Below are 25142 nucleotides of genomic sequence, written 5' to 3' on the forward strand. Positions count from 1 at the left end.
CATCATTGCTATTCCTCAGTTTCAGTATCATTTGTCTTTCTGTATTACTAGGCGCCTCCGTAGCCAGGTGGGAAGGAGCAGCAGCAGTGCCTAGCACACCCTTCTTGATTAGACCGGGGTTCGAGCCCGTCACCACCAAATACAGAGGATGCGGAAAAGTCAGGGAATGACCACCGCATATCCTGGAGCAATATGGCCTTAGTTGCTAATGCTCCTAAAAAAAAACCAAATAACAACAAATAACAAATCTGTATTACTACTCATGGCTGCTGATTTCTTGAATCATGGCTCCTGCTAAACGTGCACCCATGATAAGACCTTTTTCAATGTCTGATATATCACACATTTTCCTCATTCTGCCTTCAGATTACTGCAGTCTAACAAGTTGTGCAATCCTTATATTCAAAAGCACAAGACATCATCACCCCATGTCAGAGTTTTCTTTACATCTGTGAATTTATTTGCATTTCTTCTGTCTATGTCTGATTTCCCCATCAGAATCAGAACTTACTTCAATCTGTTAGCGTTAGTATTAGATGCAAGAAAGAAAGCTTATGCAGCATCAGCCAAAAAAAAAAAAAAAAAAAAAAGGAACCACTTCACCCCTCTGTTCGTTCAAAATACCTGTCCAGCTGAGCCTTAAACTTATTTAGGCTATCAACTTCCACGAAAAGGGATAGAAGTCTGTTCCACCAACCAACCATCTGTTGGCTAAAGGCAAATTTCAGGACGTCTATCCTACATATATCTTTCCTCAATTTGAATTTATGCCCTCTCAGGTGATTATTTTGAGCGAGAGGAAGAATCTCATCAGCACTGAGCATGCTCAAACCATTCAAGGCTTTGTACACCTCTATCAGATCACCTCGCTGGTGCCTAGTCTCCAGACACTGTAATTTGCAAAACTTAAGCCTTTCTTCGTAAGAGCACCCCTTTGTTCCATTCACTAATCTTCTTGCCCTTCTCTGTACTCGTTCCAGCAGCTCTACATCCTTCTTGAAATGAGGCCTCCAGACCTGTATACAGTACTCTAGGTATGGCCTGACCATTCCCTTATACAAAGGAATAATCACCTCCTTATCCCTGCTAGAAAAATTCCTATATATCATTGACAATACACCATGAGCTACTCTTGCAGCCCATCTGCACTGCTCAGAGAACTTCATATCTGCCTGCACATCCACCCCCAGGTCCCTTTCATTCTCTACCACTGTCAGTGTAGTACCACAGAATTGATACGTTGCTCTGGGGTTGCTGTTTCCCATGTGTAGTACTTTACATTTGTCAATGTTAAACTTCATTTGCCACCTCTCAGCCCATCTGCTCAACCTTTCCAGATCCTGTTGCAGCAGCACAGTGTCAGTAGTGTCCTTGACAACCCTGCCAACCTTTGTATCGTGTGCAAACTTCGACATTAAGCTTGATATACCATAATCAATATCATTTATGAATACAGAAAACAATAATGGACCCAACACTGAGCCTTGAGGGACTCCACTAATAACATTAGTCCACGACGAGCAGTGTCCATTGATTACCACTCTCTGTCTTCTCCCCCTCAGCCACCCCTTTATCCACAGCAGCAATTTGCCTCCAATGTCACACTGCTCCAATTTGTGTAGCAGTCTTCCATTGCAACAGTATCAAAAGCCTTTCTAAGATCCAAGTATATAATATCAAAGTTATTCCCTGCATCCAGTTCCTTTGTGACTGCATCATAGTATCCAATCAAATTGGTCAGGCAAGACTTCCCCTTAACAAAACCGTGCTGTGTCCGAGCTATAACTGAAGTCTTGTCTAAATGATCCTGCAGTGCTTCTTTAACTAGTGCCTCCATTAATTTTCTTGGAACAGAAGTTAAACTCACAGGTCTATAATTAATTGTGTCAACCTTTGATCCTCCTTTGTGAATTGGGGTCACATTTGCACATCTCCAGTCTGTGGGTACCTCCCCTGAGTCCAAGGAAGCTCTCATAATTATGGCTAAGGGTTTGCTTACTTCCTCTGCTGCCTCCTTTAATATAACTGGATAGATCCCATCCACCCCGGGTGCCTTTCTTGTGTTTATCTTCAACAATTTCTCCTCCACTTTACTCTCAGTTATTACAAGATTCTCTAGCTTACTGCTAGAGTTCAATACACCTCTGGCTTTCCCCTCGCTAAATAACTCCTCATGTGTGAATGTCGATGCAAAATATTCATTTAGTTTGTTAGCTACCTGAGCAGGATCATCAACAGTTGACCCATCAATATCAAGTGGACCAATCTGATTCATCCCCTTCCTCCTAGAGTTTACATAAGTAAAGAACTCTTTGCTGTTTTTCTTTGCATCCCTTGCCAAAGATTTCTCGTAATCTGCCTTCGCCTGCCTAACCTCCTTTGTAACTTGGTTACAGATCAACTTGTATCTATCATAGGCTTCTGTGTCATGTGTTAATTTGTATGTATTCCATGCATGTTTCTTCTCTGCCATATGCCTCATCAGTTCATCCGACATCCATTTAGGCCTAAACCTTGAACAATATTTCTTAGTTGGTATGTAAAGCCTAGTAGCTTCCAAGATAAGTTCTTTGAATGCTTCTCATTTTGCATTTGCTGTTGGTTATTGTTATTGTTATTTGGTTTTTAGGAGCATTAGCAACTAAGGCCATATTGCTCCGGGATATGCGGTGGTCATTCCCTGACCTTTCCACATCTTCCATATTTGGTGGTGACGGGCTTGAACCCCGGTCTAATCAAGAAGCGTATGCTACGCACTGCTGCTCCTTCCCACCTGGCTACGGAGGCGCCCCGCATTTGCTGTTGGTAACATCATCAGTTGGTCCCACTATAAATAATTTAAATACTGTCTCAGTCCATCGTAGTCGCCTTTACGAAAGCAATAACCCTTCCCTTTACCCCTAATGGTAGTTACCTCTGAGTAAATCCCACTTCAGCACACTGTGATCACTGCCACCTAGTGGTTCATTTATCTGCAGATTCTTAATGCATGAAGAATCACTGCTGATAATCAAATCAAGAGTATTCCTCCCTCTAGTTACCTCCCGAACATGCTGATGTAGAAAACAATCATCCAACAAATCGACAAAAGCCTTGCTAGTGTGTGAGTGACCAGCCCCCAAATTCCAGTCAATATCTGGGAAATTAAAATCTCCCATTATAAGACTCTCTGATTTACTGGCCCACTCTATTTCCCTGTACAGTTTCTTATTATACTCATCAGAGTCATTAGGCCTATAGCACACTCCTACTCTCAATTTTGATCTCCCAATGCTTATGTCACACCAAACTGACTCGACACTGCTCTGTCCAGCAATGTCCACTGGCTTCACTTCCTTGGATTTTATGTATTTCTTAACTAATAGCATAAGCCATCCTCCCTTCCTATTCACTCTATCCTTTCTGTAGACTTTGTACTCCCCAAATTCCAGTTCTGCATTCCTTATATCTGTGTGACACCACGTCTCTGATATCCCAACAATATCTGCCTTTGATGTTTTGAGCAATACCTCAAATTCATCAAATTTATTTACTACACTCCTAGCATTGGTGTACACGCGAGTATACATGCACCTATTTCTATTCTTAGCTACCCTAACACAACCCATGTGTTTACTTGTACCGCAATGACTCCTAGCAGTCTCTGAAATATCCTGCATCTTGTTTTTCAGGCTGCTGCTCATTCCAATAGAAGCAGTGCAAGAATCTCTTTCACCTCTGCCAGTGGCTACTGTTAATCTATTCGTCTTTGTCTCCTCCCAAGCTAGCAGTTTTCCGACCCACCTAACACTGCCTTGATAGCATCAGCAAATATTCTTGCACCCTTTCTATTTAAGTGTATCCCATCCTTGTAGAAGCAATTCTCCTTTTAACAATTACAGTCCGGGCTGAAAAAAATTCTACCCCTTGAGCCTTGCACAATCTTTCCAGGGCCGAATTGATCGACAAGGCTCTCATCATATACTCCCTCCTATCGTGTCTGGGCAAAATTGCAAACACTTTCAAATTCAACCCTATTTCACGGCTTTTTTTCAACAGTGACCTGTACTTGTTAATCAATTCTGCCTGTTGGAGTTCCTCATCACTGCTAAACTCCATTTCATCAGATGATGAAATTTTCGGAATCTTCAACATCAGATTCACAATTTGTCTACTTTTGATGCTCTCACATGATAAAACATTTTTGGAGAATAAAACTGCAACTTGTGTGATCCATCATCAATTGTTTAAACTCATCTCCAAAGTAACATGCTTCAGAAGCATGTGGTATTTTCTCTAGCATTTTATTAGCTCAACTATATATGATCATAGTACGTGACCCATTAAATTTATGGCTCACGTACAGTTGAGTGCAGGCTATTAGTAATGATTATGGTGCCCAACTATAATAGAGCACTGTACCTAAATGGTTTGCAAAAGAGCTAATGAAGATGAAAATTTTATTACTACACAATTTACATAAAATTTATGGGCACAAGTTCATGAAATTCACATGCATCCTACTCTAATCTCAATGTTTTCCAACAATTTATGGACAAATTTTTTAATAACTGCCATGTTAAAGAGACAATATTTACACAGATCCTGCTAACTTTTCTATTAAAAAAAAAAAAAGGACAAGTAACTCTTTAAAATAAATAAGATCATCACTTGATAATTGCGTTCCATGTACAAACCTGACCAAAACAGTATACTAGACTCACAGCTCCACCAGTTCTAGCACCAAGCACATGTGAAAGTAAGAAATGAATTCCTCCAGTTTCCACATGACATCTTTCACAAATACAAATACCAGCCAATGCTGCCACAGTGCATATAATAACTGTTGTCATTACAATAAGAACCGATTGAATTATTCCTGCATTTCCCTATAAAAGATGAAATAGATTTTTTAAAATTAATTACTAGCCGTAAAACTTCTGTTATTGCACATGCAATTCATATTTTATGGAACTGTATCGGGTTTTAAAGAATAACATAAAATTTACATATCAATATATTTTGCTACCTTAATAGAAAATGATTACAGTTTAAATTTCCTCTCTTATTTATTGTGTGTGGTGTTCAATAATAATCTAGCAGGGTCTTATAATATTCCATTAAATAGTAATAGCATTATGTTAAGTAAGGAGAATTTGCACAACACTGAAATAAATTTCTTACTTTATTTATAGAATGGTGAATTACAAAATATGTCACATTTGCAATTTATCTGCCACCTCCAACATGCTATTGTGCAGGTTGCATAATGCAATACAGAAAGTTATACCAAAATTATGCCCAAACACATATCTACAAATACTATAATGCTAATAATGGGAATGGGTTTTAATCTCCATGAATTCAGCAATGACATTAATCTAAAACCTACAAATGCATGAAACATTAAAAGTACTTTTCAGTAAGTTTTTTTGTAAATTTCCAGCCTTAATGACTTAGCCTGTATATTAAATTTTACTTTAAATTATTTAAAATGGCTCCTATTGCTCACTGAAATTGTTTGCCATTTCACAAAATAAATTTGAATGCCAATGCAAATCAGTTTAGAAGACCTGAGTAAAACTTCATTAACTGAAACCTGCCAGACAAAAGCATGTAAATTTTCTGTGCTGCTATATATGACAAGTAATTATTTCAGACCAGGTTAGATCTTTCAAACCTACCATTTTATCATGTAATACATACAGAAGATATACCCCCAATAGTACACTTACTATACATTAGTAAGTAAGTAAAGTGCAAACTGCTGCTTTCTAAAGTATCTCTATTTATTTTTAAACAAATTTTAGAAATACAAGTCAGTTCAAACTTAGCCAAATTTTGCTTTGATACACTGGATAGAACTATTGTGTGAAAGTGAACCTAACATAATTATTGATAAAATTTATACGGTACAATAACACATCCAAATAAACAACCATCCACTTCAGTTTTCTCCTTTGTTCAAATCAAAATTAAAAAATCCCATGGTTCTTAAAGACTGCATATTACACTGTGTGTATTGGTTAACAATAATCTTAAACTTATATATACTTGTATAAACTGCTTGTAGAGATGACTGAAGGATAATATAACCAATATCTTAAGTGTTTTGGTCTATTGGACCAGATGTATTACCTTTGTTTTTTTTTTGTTTTTTTTGTTTTTTTTTTATGAAAACCCCAAACACGAAAGGTATCAAAACCTATAGTACTTAGTACCATGCATGGGTTGAAGGAGAAGTATGGGGGGAGGGGGATGCCGGAAACTTTGCTCTAGAGACTAAACATGAGTTTCACCACTTCAAGCCTCCAATAAGCAAAGCGGTGGTATTTCACTGGTTGATGAAAGTCATCTACCACCTACAACTTTTGACAATATGAGTTATGATATTATGACAGACTATTATTTATTGCAGCAGCACAACATATGACTGATACGATATCCAACAGTTAAACCTATTTAAAACTCAATAAAACTATACTGCAACTTATACAGCTCACACTCATACCAATATATGTGGTGCTTACACGGCACATTTTTATGCTATTCCTATTTTGCATGCATTTCTTTTGTGACTGGCTAGATAAATACTGCTATCAGAAAGTAAATGTGAGTGTGTGTGCATGTGCACACAACACACATATGTGCAATATGTTACCACAATTAAAATGCACACCCAACACAGTATATAATCCTAACAACTGCTTTTATATTTTTATTAACAACATTACCTAGTACAGAACTACTCCCATGGGCAGTAAATACATCATTTGGTGAATCCTTGGAAGCAGTGTCACTTATGATTTTCACTGCTATATGTGGCTGATAGACCATAAAACAAATTTCTTCATATATAAAAAAAAAAAAAGATTTTTTAATAATATAAATTATGAGTGATCACGTGCTGATATACTTTCTTATGCGTAAACAGTGATAACAAACCAATGGCACACATACAAAAAGGGACGCGTGCCATTGGTTTGTTATGACTGGCCTAGTAAATCTTATCAAGAATAGCTAAGTGTTGCTTTCAAAGCAAAGTAATACCACTTAGATTGAAAGAATGCTTTAGGTCTCTCTCTCTCTCTCTCTCTCTATATATATATATATATATATATATATATCTCTTTCCCCCCTTCTGTCACCCTACAGCTGCCTTCCTCCCATTATTTCATATACTAGCACTAGATCGTCATGCACAATATCTATATCTATGCTTTAATCTCTATAGCTCTACTTGAAACTGACATCACACAGTTTTGTTATTATGGTGTTGTTTGTTCTGCTTAGTAGAAGGTAAGAAGTTACAGTGGTGGACAAAAAAAACTGCATCGCTTGTAAATTTTGCAAATAATGTGCTTTGCGCTACATTGTGGGTTGAAGGAATGATCAAAATGCATTTGTTAGATGGGATATATATCTATGTGAATGAAATCCAATAAAAAGACTCCCTGATATACCTAATTGCCATAAATGTCTTAACAAAGGGAAAAAGTGCAATTAATGGAAATATGAGAAATCATGCAAATGGCAATCATGACAACCAAACATACATTTTATTGCATTTATGTTTACAAACTGAAATGACAAGTTAACATGATAGTATTATGTACTGTAAATCAGCAAAATAAGTCCTCAATATTTTGTTGTTCCTCCTCAACTTGCTTGTTTGTTTGTTTGTTGTTTGGTTTTTAGGAGCATTAGCAACTAAGGCCATATTGCTCAGGGATATGTGGTGGTCATTCCCTGACCTTTCCACATCCTCCGTATTTGGTGGTGACGGGCTTGAACCCCAGTCTAATCAAGAAGCGTGTGCTACGTACTGCTGCTCCTTCCCACCTGGCTACGGAGGCACCCCTCAAGCAGCAATTAGCTGTTGGTCAAAACATCAAAGGCATATATTGTTGGGATATCAGAGATGTGGTGTCACACAGATATAAGGAATGCAGAACTTGAATTTGAGGAGTACCATTGTACAGGAAGCATAGAAAGGATGGATTTTGCTATTAGTTAAGAAACACATAAAATCCAGGGAAGTATGACCAGTCGACATGGCTGGACAGTGCAGTGACGAGTCAGTTTGGTGTGACATAAGCACTGGGAAAGCAAAATTGAGAGTAGGAGTGTGTTATAGGCCTAATAACTGTGATGAGTCTAATAAACAAGTGTACAGAGAAATAGAGTGAGCCAGTAAATCAGAGTGTCTTATAATGGGAGATTTTAATTTCCCAGATATTGACTGGAATTTGTGGGTTGGTCACTCACCCACTAGCAAGGCTTTTGTGGATTTATTGGATGATTGTTTTCTACAGCAGCAAGTTCATGAGGAAACTAGAGGAAGTAATGCTCTTGATCTGATTATCAGTAGTGATTCTTCATGCATTAAGAATCTGCAGATAAAGGAACCACTAGGTGGCAGTGATCATAGTGTGCTGAAGTGGGATTTACTTAAAGAGGTAACTACCATTAGGGGTAAAGGGAAGGGTTTTTGCTTTTGTAAAGGCGACTACGATGGTCTGAGACAGTATTTAAATTCTATACAGTGCGACCAACTGATGATGTTACCAACAGCAAATTCAAAATGGGAAGCAGTCAAAGAACTTATCTTGGAAGCTACTAGGCTTTACATACCAACTAAGAAATATTGTTCAAGGTTTAGGCCTAAATGGATGTCAGATGAACTAATGAGACATATGGCAGAGAAGAAAAATGCATGGGATAAATATAAATTAATGGGTGACATGGAAGCCTATGATAGATATAAGCTGGTCTGTAACCAAGTCACAAAGGAGATTAGGCAGGCAAAGGATGCAAAGAGTTCTTTACTTATGTAAACTCTAGAAGGAAGGGGATGAATCAGATTGGTCCACCTGATATCAATGGTTCAACTGTTGATGATCCTCCTCAGCCAGCTAACAAACTAAATGAATATTTTGCATCTAAAATCGCACATCGAGTTATTCAGGAAGGGGAATGCCAGAGATGAATTAAACTCTGAACAGTGAGCTGGATGATTTTTATAAACTGAGAGAAAAGTGGAGGAGAAATTTTTAAAGAAAGACACCTGGGGTGGATGGGATCTATCCAGTTATATTAAAGGAGGCAGTAAAGGAAGTAAGCAAACCTTTAGCCACAATTATGAGAGCTTTCTTGAACTAAGGGGAGGTACTCATGGACTGTAGATGTGTAAATGTCACCCCAAACTGAATTCTTGTCTAGATGATCCTTCAGTGCTTCTTTAAACAGTGGCTCCATTAATTTCCCTGGAACAGAAGTTAAACTAACAGGTCTGTAATTATTATAATAATTCACAAAGGAGGATCAAAGGGCAACAAGTAATTACAGACCTGTTAGTTTAGCTTCTGTTTCAGGGAACTTAATGTAGCCACTGGTTAAAGAAGCACTACAGGATCATCTAGACAAGAATTCAGTTAAAGCTCGGACACAGCATGGGTTTGGTAAGGAAAAGTCTTGTCTGATCAATTTGATTGGATACTATGATGTGGTCACAAAGGAACTAGATGCAAAAAATAATTTTGATATCATATATTTGGATCTTAGAAAGGCTTTTGATACTGTTGCACATGGAAGACTGGTACACAAATTGGAGCAGTGTGGCACTGGAGGAAAATTGCTGCTATGGATAAAGGGATGGTTGAGGGGGAGAACACAGAGTGGTAATCAATTGACACTGCTCTTCGTGGACTAATGTTATTAGTGGAGTTCCCCAGAGTTCAGTGTTGGGTGCATTGTTCTTTTTTGTTTTTATTAATGATATTAATGATGGTACATGATGCTTAATTTCTAAGTTTGCAGACGATACAAAGGTTGGCAGGGTTGTTAATAATAGTAATAACAGTACACCACTGCAACAGGATCTTGAAAAGTTGAGCAGATGGGCTGAGAGGTGGCAACTGAAGTTTAACATTGACAAATGTTAAACTGCATATGGAAAGCAGTAACCCCAGAGTAAAGTATCAACTGTGTGGTACTACGCTGACAGTGATAGAGAATGAAAAGGACCTGGGGGTTACTGTGCAGGCAGATATGAAGTTTTCTGAGCAGTGCAGACAGAATGCAAGAGTAGCTCATGGTGTCTTGTCAATGGTATATAGGAATTTTTCTAGCAGGGATAAAGAGGTGATTATCCCTTTGTATAAAGCAATGGTCAGACCACACCTTGAGTATTGCATGCAGGTCTGGAGGTGTCATTTTAGGAAGGATGTAGAGTTGCTAGAATGAGTACAGAGAAGGGCAACAAGATTGGTGAGAGGAACAAAGGGGTGCACTCACAAAGAAAGGCTTAAGTTCTGCAAGCTGCAGCAGCTGGAGACTAGGCACCTATGAGGTGATCTGATCGAGGTGTATCAAGCCTTGAATGGTTTCAGCATGCTCATTGCCGATGGGATTCTTCCTCTTGCTCAGAATAATCGCCCGAGAGGGCATAAATTCAAATTGAGGAAAGACAGTTAAAGAATAGATGTGCAGATGTTTGCCTTTAGCCAACGGGTCTTCGATTACTGGAACTAACTTCCATCTGTAATTGTAGAAGTTGATAGCTTAAATAGATTCAAGACAGAATTGGACAAACATTTGGAGCAAGTGGGTGGGTGAAATGAGAAGGGGTTTTTATTTTTCTGGCTGATGCTATATATGCTTCCTTTCTTGCATCATGTGCCTTTACTAATGCTAATTACAGCCTTGCAACGAACTGGCACAGAGTTAATCAACTTCTGGATAAACAGCTGCTCAATTTCGTGATACACTCTTACAATGCTCCCCTGCAGCTGAATACTTGTTGGCTTCTTCTGAGCAATTTTAGACAACATTATGTACTATCAATTTTCAATAGGTTTCAAATCTGACTCTTGCCAGGCCAGTCCAACGTAGTAATGCCAGCATTTCTGAGGTATGACTGCACCTTAAGGGAGAAAAATGAGGTGTAAGTATGTTTTAAGCCTTGTGAGACATGAAGACAAACTCATCATTAAATCTAAATAGCATAAAACTTACCAATTTTGCTGTGTGGCAAGGTGCTGAGTCCCATTGAAAAATGCAGTTTCGACATTGTGTGGTGATCCCTAATAACAGGTTTCAGGCACTCCTCCAAGATAGCAGTGTAGTTTTCTGTATACACCGTTCCATTAATAAACTTAATTCTCCCCACCCCTTTGCTTGTTATGCATCCCCAGACCATCTGACTGGCGGGGAACTTTATAGTCTGTGTTATTCAGTCAGGATAGTATGTCTCCGATTTTCGTCTTCTGACATATCGCTGCCCATCCGAGCCAATGCAGGTTGAATTTTGATTCGTCAGAAAAGATGACGGTGTCCCATTGCTCTTTTATCCATGAAACACGAATTTTAGCCCAAGCAAGTCGCTTCTTCCTCATTTATTGGGTCAACAAAGGCTTCTTCTTGGGCCAATAGGCATGCAAACTGCATTCTGAAAGCCATCTTTGGATAGTTCTTGCACTTTTTTCAACGCCAGTTTTAGATCAGGAGCACTAGCATGGCGATTACGAAGGCATAGCCATTTCAAATATCGATATGGGGAAGGCGTAGTCACTCCCTTACGGCCTGATCCAGTTCTTCTCTTCTCTTACCGGTTTCATGCTTTAATTTCAGCACCTGGGATACTGTTGACTGGTGGCAGCCTATTTTATCAGTGATAGCATGCATAGAAAGCCCTTCCTGAGACAGAGCAACAGCTACACTTTTTTTTCTTGGTGTCAACTGAGCATATGGAGCCATGCTTACACCTCTGCAAAACAGGATACTAATGAGCACGTATACCTTTCCAACACTGTATTTATAGAAATGGCTGATGCAATAGAAGCGTTATCTGACACAATACCTTTGCTTTCCGACAAACAAAATCTTATATTTCACTACAAATGTTACTTTTTCTAAGGTGATGCAGTTTTTTTGTCTGCCACTGTAGATACGAGATGCAGTGTTTTAAAACGTTTTCTTCATATTTCAAAAAGTAATATAAAGTATAATCCCAGTTATCCACCAATACCAGTTATCTAAAATTTCAATTATCTGAAAATATAGTTTGTTTGTTTTTCTTTTATTTTTTCCCTGTAACTTTTTTCAAAGAAATTAGCAAATTTTATATTTAATGGTAAAAACCAAAACTATCTCATGGCTATACTAAAATCATGATTCCACTTATATAAAGCATTATGAATAAATGCAAAGAGTAAATTTCTTCTATGTCATTTCAGTTATAATACCAGCCGTGCTGATATAACACACAAAAACTTCATTGTAAAATTACAAATTCACCGTTATATAAATTAGAGCAATTCAAAATTTATTAATATCAATTTACACATTTTATTTTTAGCAAGAACTTTACACGTCACATTAGTGTTGTTAATGTTATATAGAGGTGGCATCAACCCAACCGGCTTCCCTTTTTTCACTGACACAAACTTCTTAGTTTTTTCGTTCAATTTTTTTATTTATATATTGCTTCAATTTAAATTTCCATAAACAGTTCAACAGAGTCTGTAACAAGTTCTTTGACAATTTTAATGGCAATAAACAAAACTATACTCTGTTTATTCTAACTTCAATCTGGAAAAACAAATATACATCAAGTAAATTTTTCAGTCACTTGCTGAAGTATCACTGCACTATTTAGTAACTGACCAACAATAACTTTACTCAATGCCATATAATTGTTCATATCGGGATTAAAGACAGACCGACAGAGAGACATCTGATATTTTGCATCCATACACATTCTCAAATTTTAACAGAATAATTCAGATTGAAAGTCTGACCTACAATGAGTACTAAACGCACGCACACATACACGAAAAGCATTGAGGCCTTCGGATCTACGTACTAAACAAGCTGAATTGCAAGAACTGAATAATCAATTTGTGATGAAATGATTCTCATCAATTCAGAATCTTCTCACTGATCAGCATGTTGCAGTGAAAAAAAAAAAAAAAACACACTGACACCTTTAAGCAGCAAGACATTTAAATTTTTAAGTTGTATAAGCATGTGCAGTATATAATGTGTAAATAATAAATGCAAATTACTTGTGTGAATTTTTCTCTCCAATTTTTTTTTTTGCTTCCTGCTTATATGTAAACAGAGTGCATTTAGAATTGATTATGCGAGAAATCTAATATCCTCGGTCCCAATTTTGACAGATATCCGGGATTCTACTGCACTTAGCTGAGGAGTGGTAGAGAGATATAAGCTGTATGGAGTAAAAATATAGTTTTTACAATAGTTACCAGTAGCACCTAAAATACCATAGGATTTTAGGTGTGTCAACGACTTACCCCATATTGCCCTGTACATATGTAGGTAAAATTGTGTTGTATGTTCAGTCAATTTGTCTGTTTGCCTGAAAACAGGCAAATTGAAAAACCCAAGTTTCTGGCAGAGAAACCATTCTACCCTCATCTGAAACCCACTAACAGCCACATTATGAAAATGGCCCATAAAAATCCCTCCCATCAATGAAGGAATTAGAACTCGGGTCTTTTGTGCCTCAAAGAGGGGTCCTGTCTGGCATTCTCTTCATGGCAATCATGGTGCCGTTTGTGGCCAACAAATGTAATTGGAGCATATATGCTGACGATGTCAAGCTCCTTACTAGGATATCGTCATCCAACTTGGCAGCCGAAACCACTCAGCAAATCAACAGGAAACTACAGGACATAGCTGACTACCTCAATGCATTCAATCTCCAAATCAAACCCTCTGAAATTGGCACATATCATCTTTTCACTAAAGGGCAGCCCAACAATGCTAGAGCCTGTGCTCAATGGCTCCTCAGTTCCAGTTGTTCAAGCATACAAAGGTCTGGGGGTCATTTTCGACTCCAAGCTGTCCTTCACCGATCACGTTAACTTTATACATTCCAGGCTGACTTCAACTACGCTGGGTTGCCTAGCAACAGCTGCTCCATACTAATGACCCACACTTAGTAAAAAGGTATATCATATCAAATCTATACCCGAAAATACTGTATGCTTCTGAGATATGGGCCATGGCTGCCAAATCCAACATTAAAAGGACATTTTCTGCCGAGCAGCAGTGCGTAGCACACGCTTCTTGATTAGACCGGGGTTCGAGCCCGTGAGCTACCAAATATGGAGGATGCGGAAAGGTCAGGGAATGGCCACCGCATATCCCCCGAACAATATGGCCTTAGTTGCTAATGCTCCTAAAAAAAAACCAACCATTTGCTGCCAAATTCTAGCTTCTAAAATAGGCCAACACCAAAATCCACCTTCCCCCAGCTCTCAGATCAACGCAGTTAGCAGGTGCCCTTCAACTGTGCAAGCTTCAATCCTACATCGTAGGAAGAAGGCTGCTATTCACGATCAAGATGGCCACAAGTAAAATTACAGAGCCAAATTTCTGGGATCACTGCTCTTGGCACATTCCTCCCCCTTATCTCCGGTCTTCAGCACAGCAGCTAGCCGACCAAAACCAGCTAGTGCTTACCAACAGATTCCTTTCAAAGCAAATGCTGCCCTCACTGCAAGCAATAAACAGGGACTTTCAAGAAGTGGTCAATAACAAAAGCCACAGGAAAAGAATTCTTGCCAAACTAAAAATTCACTGTGCCTTGCCTTCCATTAGTCTGGATGTATATTTATTTAAATATCCATCGATTATTGAAATTGTCTCAGGTCTAAAAACAAGCTAATTATCCTATTTATATATTAGTTCCATTTAAATATTTGTATATTATGTTTGTAAATACCCTTACCTTTTTCATTTATAATTCAAATTCATTGATCCCCGAACATGTAAAAACCCCTGGTCTGTGGCCGTGATGGATAGGTTGCAACAAACTGTATTTTGTATCTTATTATTATTATTTTGCAATAAAGATTCTTCTTCTTCTTTTCCACCCGGTGCAGGGGAAAATGGTGGTTAAACCAAAGGTGCTACTTGCAAGGGCACATGAGGTGGAATTAATGAGTGAATGGTATTCATGGACATTACCAGAGACCCAGTACAGTCTAGTAATATTTTGTAATTATGGATTACATGCTAGCTGACAAAATTAGGCCCAGCATTAGTGCTACTACTAGCAGCAGCTAAGGTGTGTGTTCATGTCCATCCTTACTGCACAGTCAGTCCTCGTATAACACGGGTTTACACTACACGAATTTGATCATACCGAATTTATAAATAGGGGAACGATATCTCATATAACACGAACCGAATTCGCTTATGCACGATTCACCTTTGTGTTTAGAAATGGCAGTAGAATGCAGAATCACCCCAACCGAATGCAACACGATAGGAATGAAGAGAATATTCTGAAAATGTATTTATGCTTTTTATATCAGTGAAGGGGAAACACATGGGAAACACATTTCACCGTAATAACGTAAAAACCAACACAATTCCAGCTATCGGTATAATCGCAACTGCAATTAGATCGAGTTTACTACCAGTTTATAACAGATTCCACTAGCAGAAACGCAACTGGAAATTGTTTTTATTGTTTTATGGTAGTAACCCCTAGAAATGTGCTTTAGTAAAATGTGAGGTGTTAATAGTGTATCTTTGCCTTTACGGTGTTGTTTATTCAGTTGCTACATGCGCGCAGCTTTGTTTATGTGTATCAAGTGTGCCTCCTCGTTTAGTAATTGCACTTTATTCCCAAAAAATGAGTAAAATACTTAAAAGGTATGAAAAGGAAGAGTCCTGGTGGAGACACTGCAGATTCAGAGAGAAAAACAAAAGCAATATTGATAAACAGAGGTGGATTGGGTCAAAAATTCTTACCCAGAAAAATTTATAGGGTTTGTGGCCAAAATCACACCGGCCTCCGGCCCACCAGGGTTGCCCCAGTAAGGCTTATGGCCAGTCCACCTCTGTCGATAGAGAAAAAATATGAAATTGTGAAACGCTTTGAGCGAAATGAAAGACCATATGATATTGCACGTGCTACAGACCTAAATGAGGCAACGCCGAGAATTACAAAGAATGCAGAGAAAATAAAAACAACTTCATAGCAGGAACAACTCAAAGTATAATTAAAATCCATTAGATTAAGACACAAAGAATTGGAAGAGATGGAACGGCTGTCATCTGATTGGATAGAAAATCAAACAAAAAACAAGTCTGCTTACGATAGAAGCAAACTATTAGCAATATTTTATTACGTGATAGTCGTGATAAAATACGTATTTTATTACGGTAATTTATTGTGTATGGTAATGTTTTGGTTACAAATGTGTGTTCAATCTTGGGTGGTCCACACCTAACCCTATTTTTCCCATAGGGCCTGTTGTTTATATTGCACAATTTTGCATTGCACGAGGGTTTCTAGGAACACAACTATTGTGCTATACAAGGACTGACTGTATTACAGATACTCAGTATCATGGAGGTGCTGTGGTGTATTTCAAGAGAAGTCTGGTGTACCATAGAATAACAATGAAATTAAAAGACAGCAAGAAACCATGGACAGGTATTAGGGAAATTTATAAGGGTTGCATAAGAATTACCAAAACTGTTGCATTATAGAATTCAATAAAAGATGCTCAAAAATATGGGCTCTACAGTGGTCACAGGACATCAGTACAGCATATGATCCTCTCCAATAGGTAAACAGACTTGATAGCAGTGAACCATGCTCAATACAAGGGTTTCTATAAGATTCTGTGGCAACAAATCCTATCCTTCCACCAGGTCAGACCGTTGTTCACATAGTGAACTGAGGAGTTGGCTGTTGGCATGCAATGCAATGCGATGCTCAAGGGTCCCACACGTTTGATCAGATCTAAGTCTGATGATCGTGCTGGGCACAGCTGTCATTGAATATCTTCACTTTCAAGATATTCCTTCACCATGTGAGCTCTATATGCAGCAGCGTTGTTCGGCATAAAAAGAAAACTAGGGCCAATTGCCGCTCTAAAAAATTGCACATAGGGTTTGACGATCTGTTCTCAGTATCTCTATCAAAAACATGAAGAGGAGTGTGGCCGTTGATCATTATTCCGTCCCACATGAGAACATTCCCTCCATTGTAAGTGTCCCTTCCTCTGACATTGAAGGAATGTTGCCACACTCCTTGTTGTATCCAGATGAAATAACATTTTCAATGTTTGTAGGCTAAAATGGAACTCGGAGAAAAAAAACACCACCCCATTTGTCAGAGCTCCAAGTCACCAGTTTCGACGGGCTCTACAGTGGTTTGGGGTTAATAAGATACAAACCACTGCCTTCCTTTCGTAAAGAGGAAACCACTGCATTCCACTTGAAATGAGTCTTCTTAACACAGTCCAGTTGGAAATGTTTTCACATGTGGCCGCAGCAACCTCATGAGACAACTGATGACAGGACATCATAGGGTTTAGTCTTCCTGTTAGAGTGAGGCAGCAGTCTGTTCTGGTTGAGGTAGTCCTCGGGCAACCTTAGCCAGCTCTTCTTATAATGGTTTGTCTCTTGAAACTGCTTCCATACTGCCAAGAAAATACAGTGTGACACATTAAGTCAATGTGCCACCTCAGCCTGTGATTGCCTGGCTTCAAATCATACAATGGCTCATTGTATGATTTGAAGGTTTATTTATTTGGATATGATTTGGCTTATTTAAATGATTCTCAAAGAATCATTTAAATAATGATCAGTGGCCCTTGAGTGCTGGAGATGTGGCTATCCCACTGAGCAAGCCAAAAAACAGGAATGAAGTGATGCGATCAAAACTAGCGTTTTTATAGGCATGAATAATTTGCATAACATGCAGCTCTGTAAAGTGATAGATCGATTTCTATTTGATACGCTGAATTTGCGTGTCAGGATGCCCATTATATCAAATATTCACCTTCGGTAACACTGTTCACGAAATTATATTCACGAAAAACAGTTTGTTCTGTTAATTTCATCAAGCAGTGTATTTTCAGCTTTTTGGAAAATTATGAATTTAGCAAACCATTCTAGAATTCTTGAAATTAGTTCTCAATTGGCCACTCGCACAACTGAGGGACCAACCCGAAAACTAATTAAAATCCATGCAGACAGCAATAAAAAAGCAATAGTTACACTATGCAGTACAGCATACAGTACTACTGTACAGTAGTATGAGGAGTAGTACAAAAGTAATGCCTCCTATTTTTAACTCAAAACTTAATTCCCGCAACTATGCCTTTTACACCAATTAATCCTCAATCCACAAAGTCACCATCGTTTTCTATGCACTTCAGCCATCTCAGTCAGACGCTGTATTCCAATCCAGTAAAAGTCCTTACTGTTGTTCCGGAGGGCTTTGCGAACACTGCTTGTCTCTTCATTTCAGGGTAGTAGCATGTGATGCAGGGTAGTGGCATGTGATGAAAGAAAGCAAGTGTATGAGCTTATGCCCCATCAGCCAAAAAAAAAAAAAAAAAAAAAATCACAATTCCCTCCAAATTGCCCGTCCAGTTCCTCCTTAAATTTATTTAATCTATCAACTTCCACAACGACAGATTGAAGTTTGATCGAGCAATTAACCACACGCTGGCTAAAGTCAAATTTCTGCACATCTATTCTACATGTCTTTTCTTAATTTGAATTTATGCCCCCTTAGGTTGGTAATCTGAACAAGTGGAAGGATCCCATCAGAATTCAGCATGCTCAACCCATTCAAGGCCTTATACACCTCAACCAGATCACCGTGCAGGTGCCTAGTTTCCAGCCACTGCAATTTGTAGAATTTAAGCTTCTCTTAGTAAGAGGATCCCTTCATTCCCCTCACCAATCTTGTTGCCCTTCTCGGCACACGATCAAGCAAATCTACATCCTTCCTAAAATGAGGCCTCCAGACCAGCACGCAGTACTTAAGGCGTGGCCTGATCATTGCCTTATACAGAGGGACAATCACCTCCTTTTCCCTGCTAGCAAAATTCCTATACAGTGAAACTTCCCTTTAATGGACAGCCATGGGGAACGAAAATGTGTCCGTTAGAGAGAAGTGTCCACTAACAAGAAGTCTGAGGGAGAAAAAAAAAAGAAAGAAAAATCGTTAAACGTTTAATGTAAAATTAAATTAAAATATATACAGATTTTGAACAATATTTTTGTAAATAATATACAATTACATACACAAGAGATAAAGTCAAATCGTTAAACGTTTAATGTAAAATTAAATTAAATTATATACAGATTTTGCACAATATTTTTGTAAATAATATACATACAATTGTGCTATGCATATTATGACTTTATCTTAAGAAAAATACATACAGTAATCACTTATTTTCTTCTGCACCTTCTTCCGGCTGATAATTTTGTTTTCAACATTTGTTTGGAGTGAAGAAACCATCGAACGTCATTCAGTATCTTCTTCAGCGGCGAAAAACATTTTTAAACGATTGATTTGTATGAGCGCTTCTTCTATTTTCATCGGTGGTTCGTCGTTAATATGTTCTTCGACAGAATGACCTCCTTCCGTTTCTTCATCCTCATGAGGAACTTCTAGAAAAATATCGATGATAATGTCGTTGACATCTAGAGCACCATCTTCTGTAGTGAGGTTCGAGTCTATATCTTTGTAGCCAGGGTCACTTGTAGCTGAAGTATTGTACATATCAATAGATGTTGAAGTTCTTGTTCTTCTTGGTGCTCCACATTGCCATTCACAACTTCAATTTTTGCGTTTGAGAAGCCAGACTTTACAAAACAGTTCACGACAGTTTGTTTTCTAATTGCGTTTACTGAAGAGGAAATCCATTGATTCGCATGTAGGATGCTGATTTTCTTTGCAAGGTCACTTGCACATGTTACATTGTTCATGTTTGCAATGAGATGTCTTAAAACACGTTTTCTGTAGTGAAGTTAAAAATTTTTTATTATCCCTTGATCCAAGGGCTGACACTCTGCAGATGTGTTTGGTGGCAGAAAAACGATTTGAATGATACAATTCAATGTGCGGGTGAGATGCAGCATTATCCATGAAAAGAATAATTTTTCTGTTTTTACGAATCATGTTTTGGTTAAAGTGACTTATCCATTCGCTCATGATATCTCGTGTCATCCACGCTTTTTTTATTAGACTTCCACTCAACATTCAAAAGATTCAACTTTATGCCCTTGAAACAACGAGGATTTTGCGGTTTTCCTATAACAAGAGGTTGTTCAAAGTCTCCCAGCATATTTGTACACAATAGTACAGTCAAGCGTTCCTTAGAAATTTTTCCGCCCTGACACTTTTCGTTTTTAAGACTCATTGTTTTTTCAGGAAGAGCTTTAAAAAACAACCTTGTTTTGTCACAGCTGTAAATATCCTTAGCTTCAAAATCACGACATAAATCTTCCAATTTGGTGGTCCACTCTGTTACAACCCCAGTATCAACAGATCCACCTTCACCACTTACGGTTTTCCAAGAAATTTTATGCCGAGTTTTGAACTTGTCTAGCCATCCCACTGAAGCTTTGAACTCATTTACTCCCATAGATTTCGCAACCTCCAAAGCCTTTTCTCTAATAATAGGCCCATTAGTGGGAATTTTTTAGCACATTCGCGACAAAACCATTCTACGTAACATTGTCAATTTGAAGTCCAACAGTTTTCGGGAATGATTTTTGAACCTGATCATTTCTGTATTGCCAAAAGTTTTTGAGCAGTTCATTTTTTTTCTTTAGGATGTCGCTTACCTGCGTCTTTCCGATTTTGAATTTTGCAGTGAGATTGCGAACACTATTTTTTTGCCGATCATACGCATTAACGAGTTCGACTTTATCTTTTAAAATTAAATGTTTACGAGAAGACATTGTACACTTCACACGACACTGAACAAAACTGAAACTGAAAAGATGAAAGGCCGACCAAATTCCCCCGCCCCTGCACACACTGAATTCATCAGAAGTTTTACACGTGCCTTAAAATTCTTGAAAAAGGGTTTAGAACTGCGACGTAAACCTTGATAAAATTCAGAGAATCAGAAATAGAAAATAAACACACGATTGAGGCAATACATGAAAGAAAAGTTCCTAGAAAAAGGGCCGTGAGCTCGCCTGCTGTCCGTTATGGGGAGATCAAATTAAGTGCTAATCTAAACGAAACAGTGCAGATTGCCTGTCCGCATCCATTACAGAGAATGTCCGCTAGACAGAAGCTGAAAACACGTTAAAACCAATGGAGGCAAGTTGGGGAATTTGAAAATGTCCGTTTCCGTTGTAGAGAGATGACCGTTAGGAGAAGTTTCACTGTATATCACTGACAAAACCCCATGACCTGCCCTGGCAGCCTGTCTACATTGCTCAGAAAACTTCATATCTGTCTGCAAAATTACTCCCAGGTTTTTCATTTTCTACTACCCTAAGTGTAGTACGAATCAGTTGTTACATTCCTATGGGGTTACTTCTACCCATATGCAGTACTTTGCATTTGTCAAGGTTAAACCTCAGTTGCCACTTCTTAGCCCATCTGCCCAAATTTTCTAGATCCTGTTGCAGTAGCACACTGCCATTACTGTCATTAACAACCCTGCCAACCTTTGTATCATCCGCAAACTTCGACACTAAGCCTGATATACCTTCATCAATATCATTGATAAATATACAAAACAACAGTGGACCCAACACTGAACCCTGTGGCACTCCACTAATAACATTAGTCCACGAAGAGCAGCACCCGTTGATTACCACCCTCTCTCTTCTCCCACTCAACCATTCTTTTTATCCATTGTAGCAACTTACCCTTAATACCATTCTGCTCCAACTTGTACAATAGTCTTCCATGCGCATCAGTGTCAAAAGCTTTCCTGAAATCCAAATATATGATATCAAAATTATTTTTTGCATCCAGTTCCTTTGTAACCACATCATAATATCCTATCAAATTTGTCAGACAAGACTTTCCCTTAACAAACCCATGCTGTGTCTGAATTATTGCTGCAGTCCTGTCTAAATGATCCTACAATGCATCTTTAACCAGCGACTCCAGTATTTTACCCGGAACAGAAGTTAAACTAACTGGTCTGTAATTACTCATGTCACCCTTCGATCCCCCTTGGTGAATTCGGGATACATTTGCATATCTCCAGTCTGTGGGGACCTCCCCTGATTCAAAGGATGCTTTCATAATTATGGCTAAGGGTTTGCTTAGTTGCTTTGCCGCCTCCTTTAATATAACTGGATAGATCCCATCCACCCCAGGTGCCTTCCTTATGTTTAACTTCAACAATTTCTCCTCCACTTTGCTCTCAGTTATTACAAAATCATTAAGCACCCTGCTGCAATTTGATAACCTTCTGCCATTTTCAAACCTTAATAACTCCTCATGTGCAAATGTAGATGCAAAATACACATTCAGTTTGTTTGCTATCTGAGCAGGATCATCAACAGTTTAACCATCGTTATCAAGTGGACCAATCAGATTCATCCCCTTCCTTTTAAAGTTTATATAAGTAAAGAAATCCTTGCTGTTTTTCTTAGCATCCTTTGCCAAAGATATTTCGTAATCTGCCTTCACCTGCCTAACCTCTTTTGTGATCTGATTACAGACTAGCTTATATCTGCCATAGGCTTCTGAGTCACTTGATAATTTATATGCATCCCATGCAATTTTCTTCTCTGTCACGAGTCTCATTAGTTCATTTAATAACCATTTAGGCCTAACCCTTGAACAATATTTCTTAATAGGTATGAAACTTTTAGTAGCTTCCACGATTAATTCCTTGAATGCTTCCCACTTAGAATTTACTGTTGGTAACATTGTCAGTTGATCCCACTGTACAGAATTTAAAAACTGTCTTAGACCACTATACTCACCTTTATGGAAGCAAAAACCCTTTCCTTTACCCCTGATGGTAATTATATCTTTAAGTAAATCCCACATCAGTAGACTGTGATCACTGCCACCTAGTGGTTCTTTAATCTGCAAATTCTTAATACACGAATGATCACTGCTGATAACCAGATCAAGAGTATTACCCTCTCTGGTTGCCTCTCGAACATGCTGCTGCAGAAAACAATCATCCAATAAATCCACAAAAGTCTTACTGGTGTGTGAGTGACCAACCCACAAGTTCCAGTCAATATCTAGGAAGTTAAAATTCCCCATGATAAAACATTCTGATTTTCAAGCCCACTATTTCTCTGTACAATTGTTCATTGTACTCATTCGAGTCATTAGGCCTATAACACACTCTTACTCTTATTTTGCTTTTGCAGTGCTTATGTCACACCAAACTGACTCAACAGTGTACTGTTCATCTATATCAACTGGATGCACTTCTTTTGATTTTGTTTTTCTTAATTAACAGCATGACACCTTCTCCCTTCCTGTCTCTATCCTGTCTATCCTTTCTGTACACATTGCACTCCTCAAATTCCAATTCTGCATTCCTAATATCAGTGTGACACCACGTCTCTGATATCCCCACAATATCCGCCTTTGATGTCTCGACCAACACTTTAAATTCATCAAATTTTACTATACTTCTAACATTGGTATACTTGCAAGCATACATGCACCTATTCCTATTCATCCTGACACATCCCATATACCACCCTGTTTCACAATGACTGCTATCAGTCCCTGAAACCCCGAGCACCCCTCGCTCCAGGTCGCTACTTATTCTAATAGAAGTTGCGCAAAAATCACCTTCACCTCTGTCTGCGGCTACTTTTAACCTTTTAGTCTGGGAATCCCTCCAAGCTATCAGTTTTCCGACCCACCTAACACTGCCTCGATAGCATCAGCAAATATTCTTGCACCTTTCTATTTAAGTGTATCCCATCCCTGTAGAAGCAGTCTCTCCTGTTAACAAGCACAGACCACACTGAAAAAAAAATTCTACCCCTTGAGCCTTGCACATTCCCTCCAGGGCCGAATTGATGACAAGGTTCTCATCATGTACTCCCTCCTATCGTGTCTGGGCAGAATTGCAGACACTTTCAAATTTAAAAACTTGGGTCATAATGATGGACCCAAGTTTCGTTACCTGTGACTATGCATGAAAGAAAAACCTCTCCTTCACTCTCGTAGCACTAGAGATGTTCCGTACAGATGACTTTCCAGACTTCTTTGTGTCCATATGTCAGCATTTTCGGGAACCCATCAGGTGCAATCCTTGTAGTCAAGTTCCTTTATGATGGTTATCACAACAGGTTTCACTATACCTACTGCATTGCACAATTCGTGTGTTGTGATGTGGTGGTCCTCTTTGATCAGTGCATCAATCCAGCTCTTGTTGTCTGCTGTCACTGATGTTACTGGCCGGCCACTTCAGGGCTTGTCAATGATATCACTTTCCCTACTCTTAAAGTGTCTTACCCAACATCTAACTGTACTCACATCTACAGTATTGTCACCATAGACATTTTTGAGATGCATATGGATTTCAATAGGCATCACTTCTTTCTTGGTAAGAAGCTCAATCACCACCCTTTGCTTGATACGTATATCTGAAACATCCACCATTTTGAACTATCAGTGTGCTGCACTCACAAGACCAATCACAGTGCCACTCAGTATGGTGAAACTAGACACTTCTAGTGACCACTCAGTGACATGCAAAATGATCTACAGTGGCACATTTGAAATCAAAAAATTAGCAGGCATTACTTTTGTACCGGTTCTCATATGTACAATAAACTGCAATATACAGTAGCAGTGTAGTATTTTATTTATTTATTTTTTCATTCTCATTTATGTATGACTATAATATGCCTAACTAAAATCTGTAAAATTCCAAGATCTAGCAAGTCTCAGGTCACAAAGTTTCAGAGGTTCAACTGTATGCAATTTCATGTTTTGACAGAACTTGCTGATACTATGCAATTTCAGTCAACTCTGCCAAAACTTTCACAAATTTCAGTAGACTTAACTGCTGCTACAAAGATTTAGTGTGCAGTCTATATTAGTTTCAGTCTGTGGCTAAATAGTTATCTGCTGCATTTGTAAATAGTATTAACTAAGTTACAGTCTGCAATTATCCCATTATCCTTCTAGCAATTTTATTTAGGAATTCAAATGTAGCAGGGTCAACTAATGCTTATTTTATTTTTGTACATTTAATTTTTAGTTCAAAGGCTGGTGACTTATTTGCCTGTCCTCTAAGATTTGTTCTGCCCAGCTCCCATTATTTTTTATTTATTATGTTTAACGTAAACTTAGATCATGTTTAATAGTACTGTAAAATTTTGTTTAAGAAAGAAAAGCTAAAGGATTT

The 25142-nt window shown here is 38.4% G+C and overlaps 1 protein-coding gene across 1 annotated transcript in view; it reads right to left on the minus strand.

Annotated features, from left to right (window-relative positions):
• Nucleotides 1-25142, minus strand: part of LOC150077062 (solute carrier family 12 member 8) — a 179950-nt gene that overhangs the window by 119579 nt on the left and 35229 nt on the right. Inside the window, exon 4 of the mRNA XM_090386023.1 lies at nucleotides 4677-4868. Coding sequence (XP_090242149.1) covers nucleotides 4677-4868 — 192 coding nt within the window. The remainder of the gene's footprint in view (nucleotides 1-4676; nucleotides 4869-25142) is intronic.

The sequence above is a fragment of the Mastigoproctus giganteus genome, chromosome 12, assembly GCF_048544385.1.
Source record: "Mastigoproctus giganteus isolate SK-2022 chromosome 12, ASM4854438v1, whole genome shotgun sequence".
Taxonomy (NCBI): domain Eukaryota; kingdom Metazoa; phylum Arthropoda; class Arachnida; order Uropygi; family Thelyphonidae; genus Mastigoproctus; species Mastigoproctus giganteus.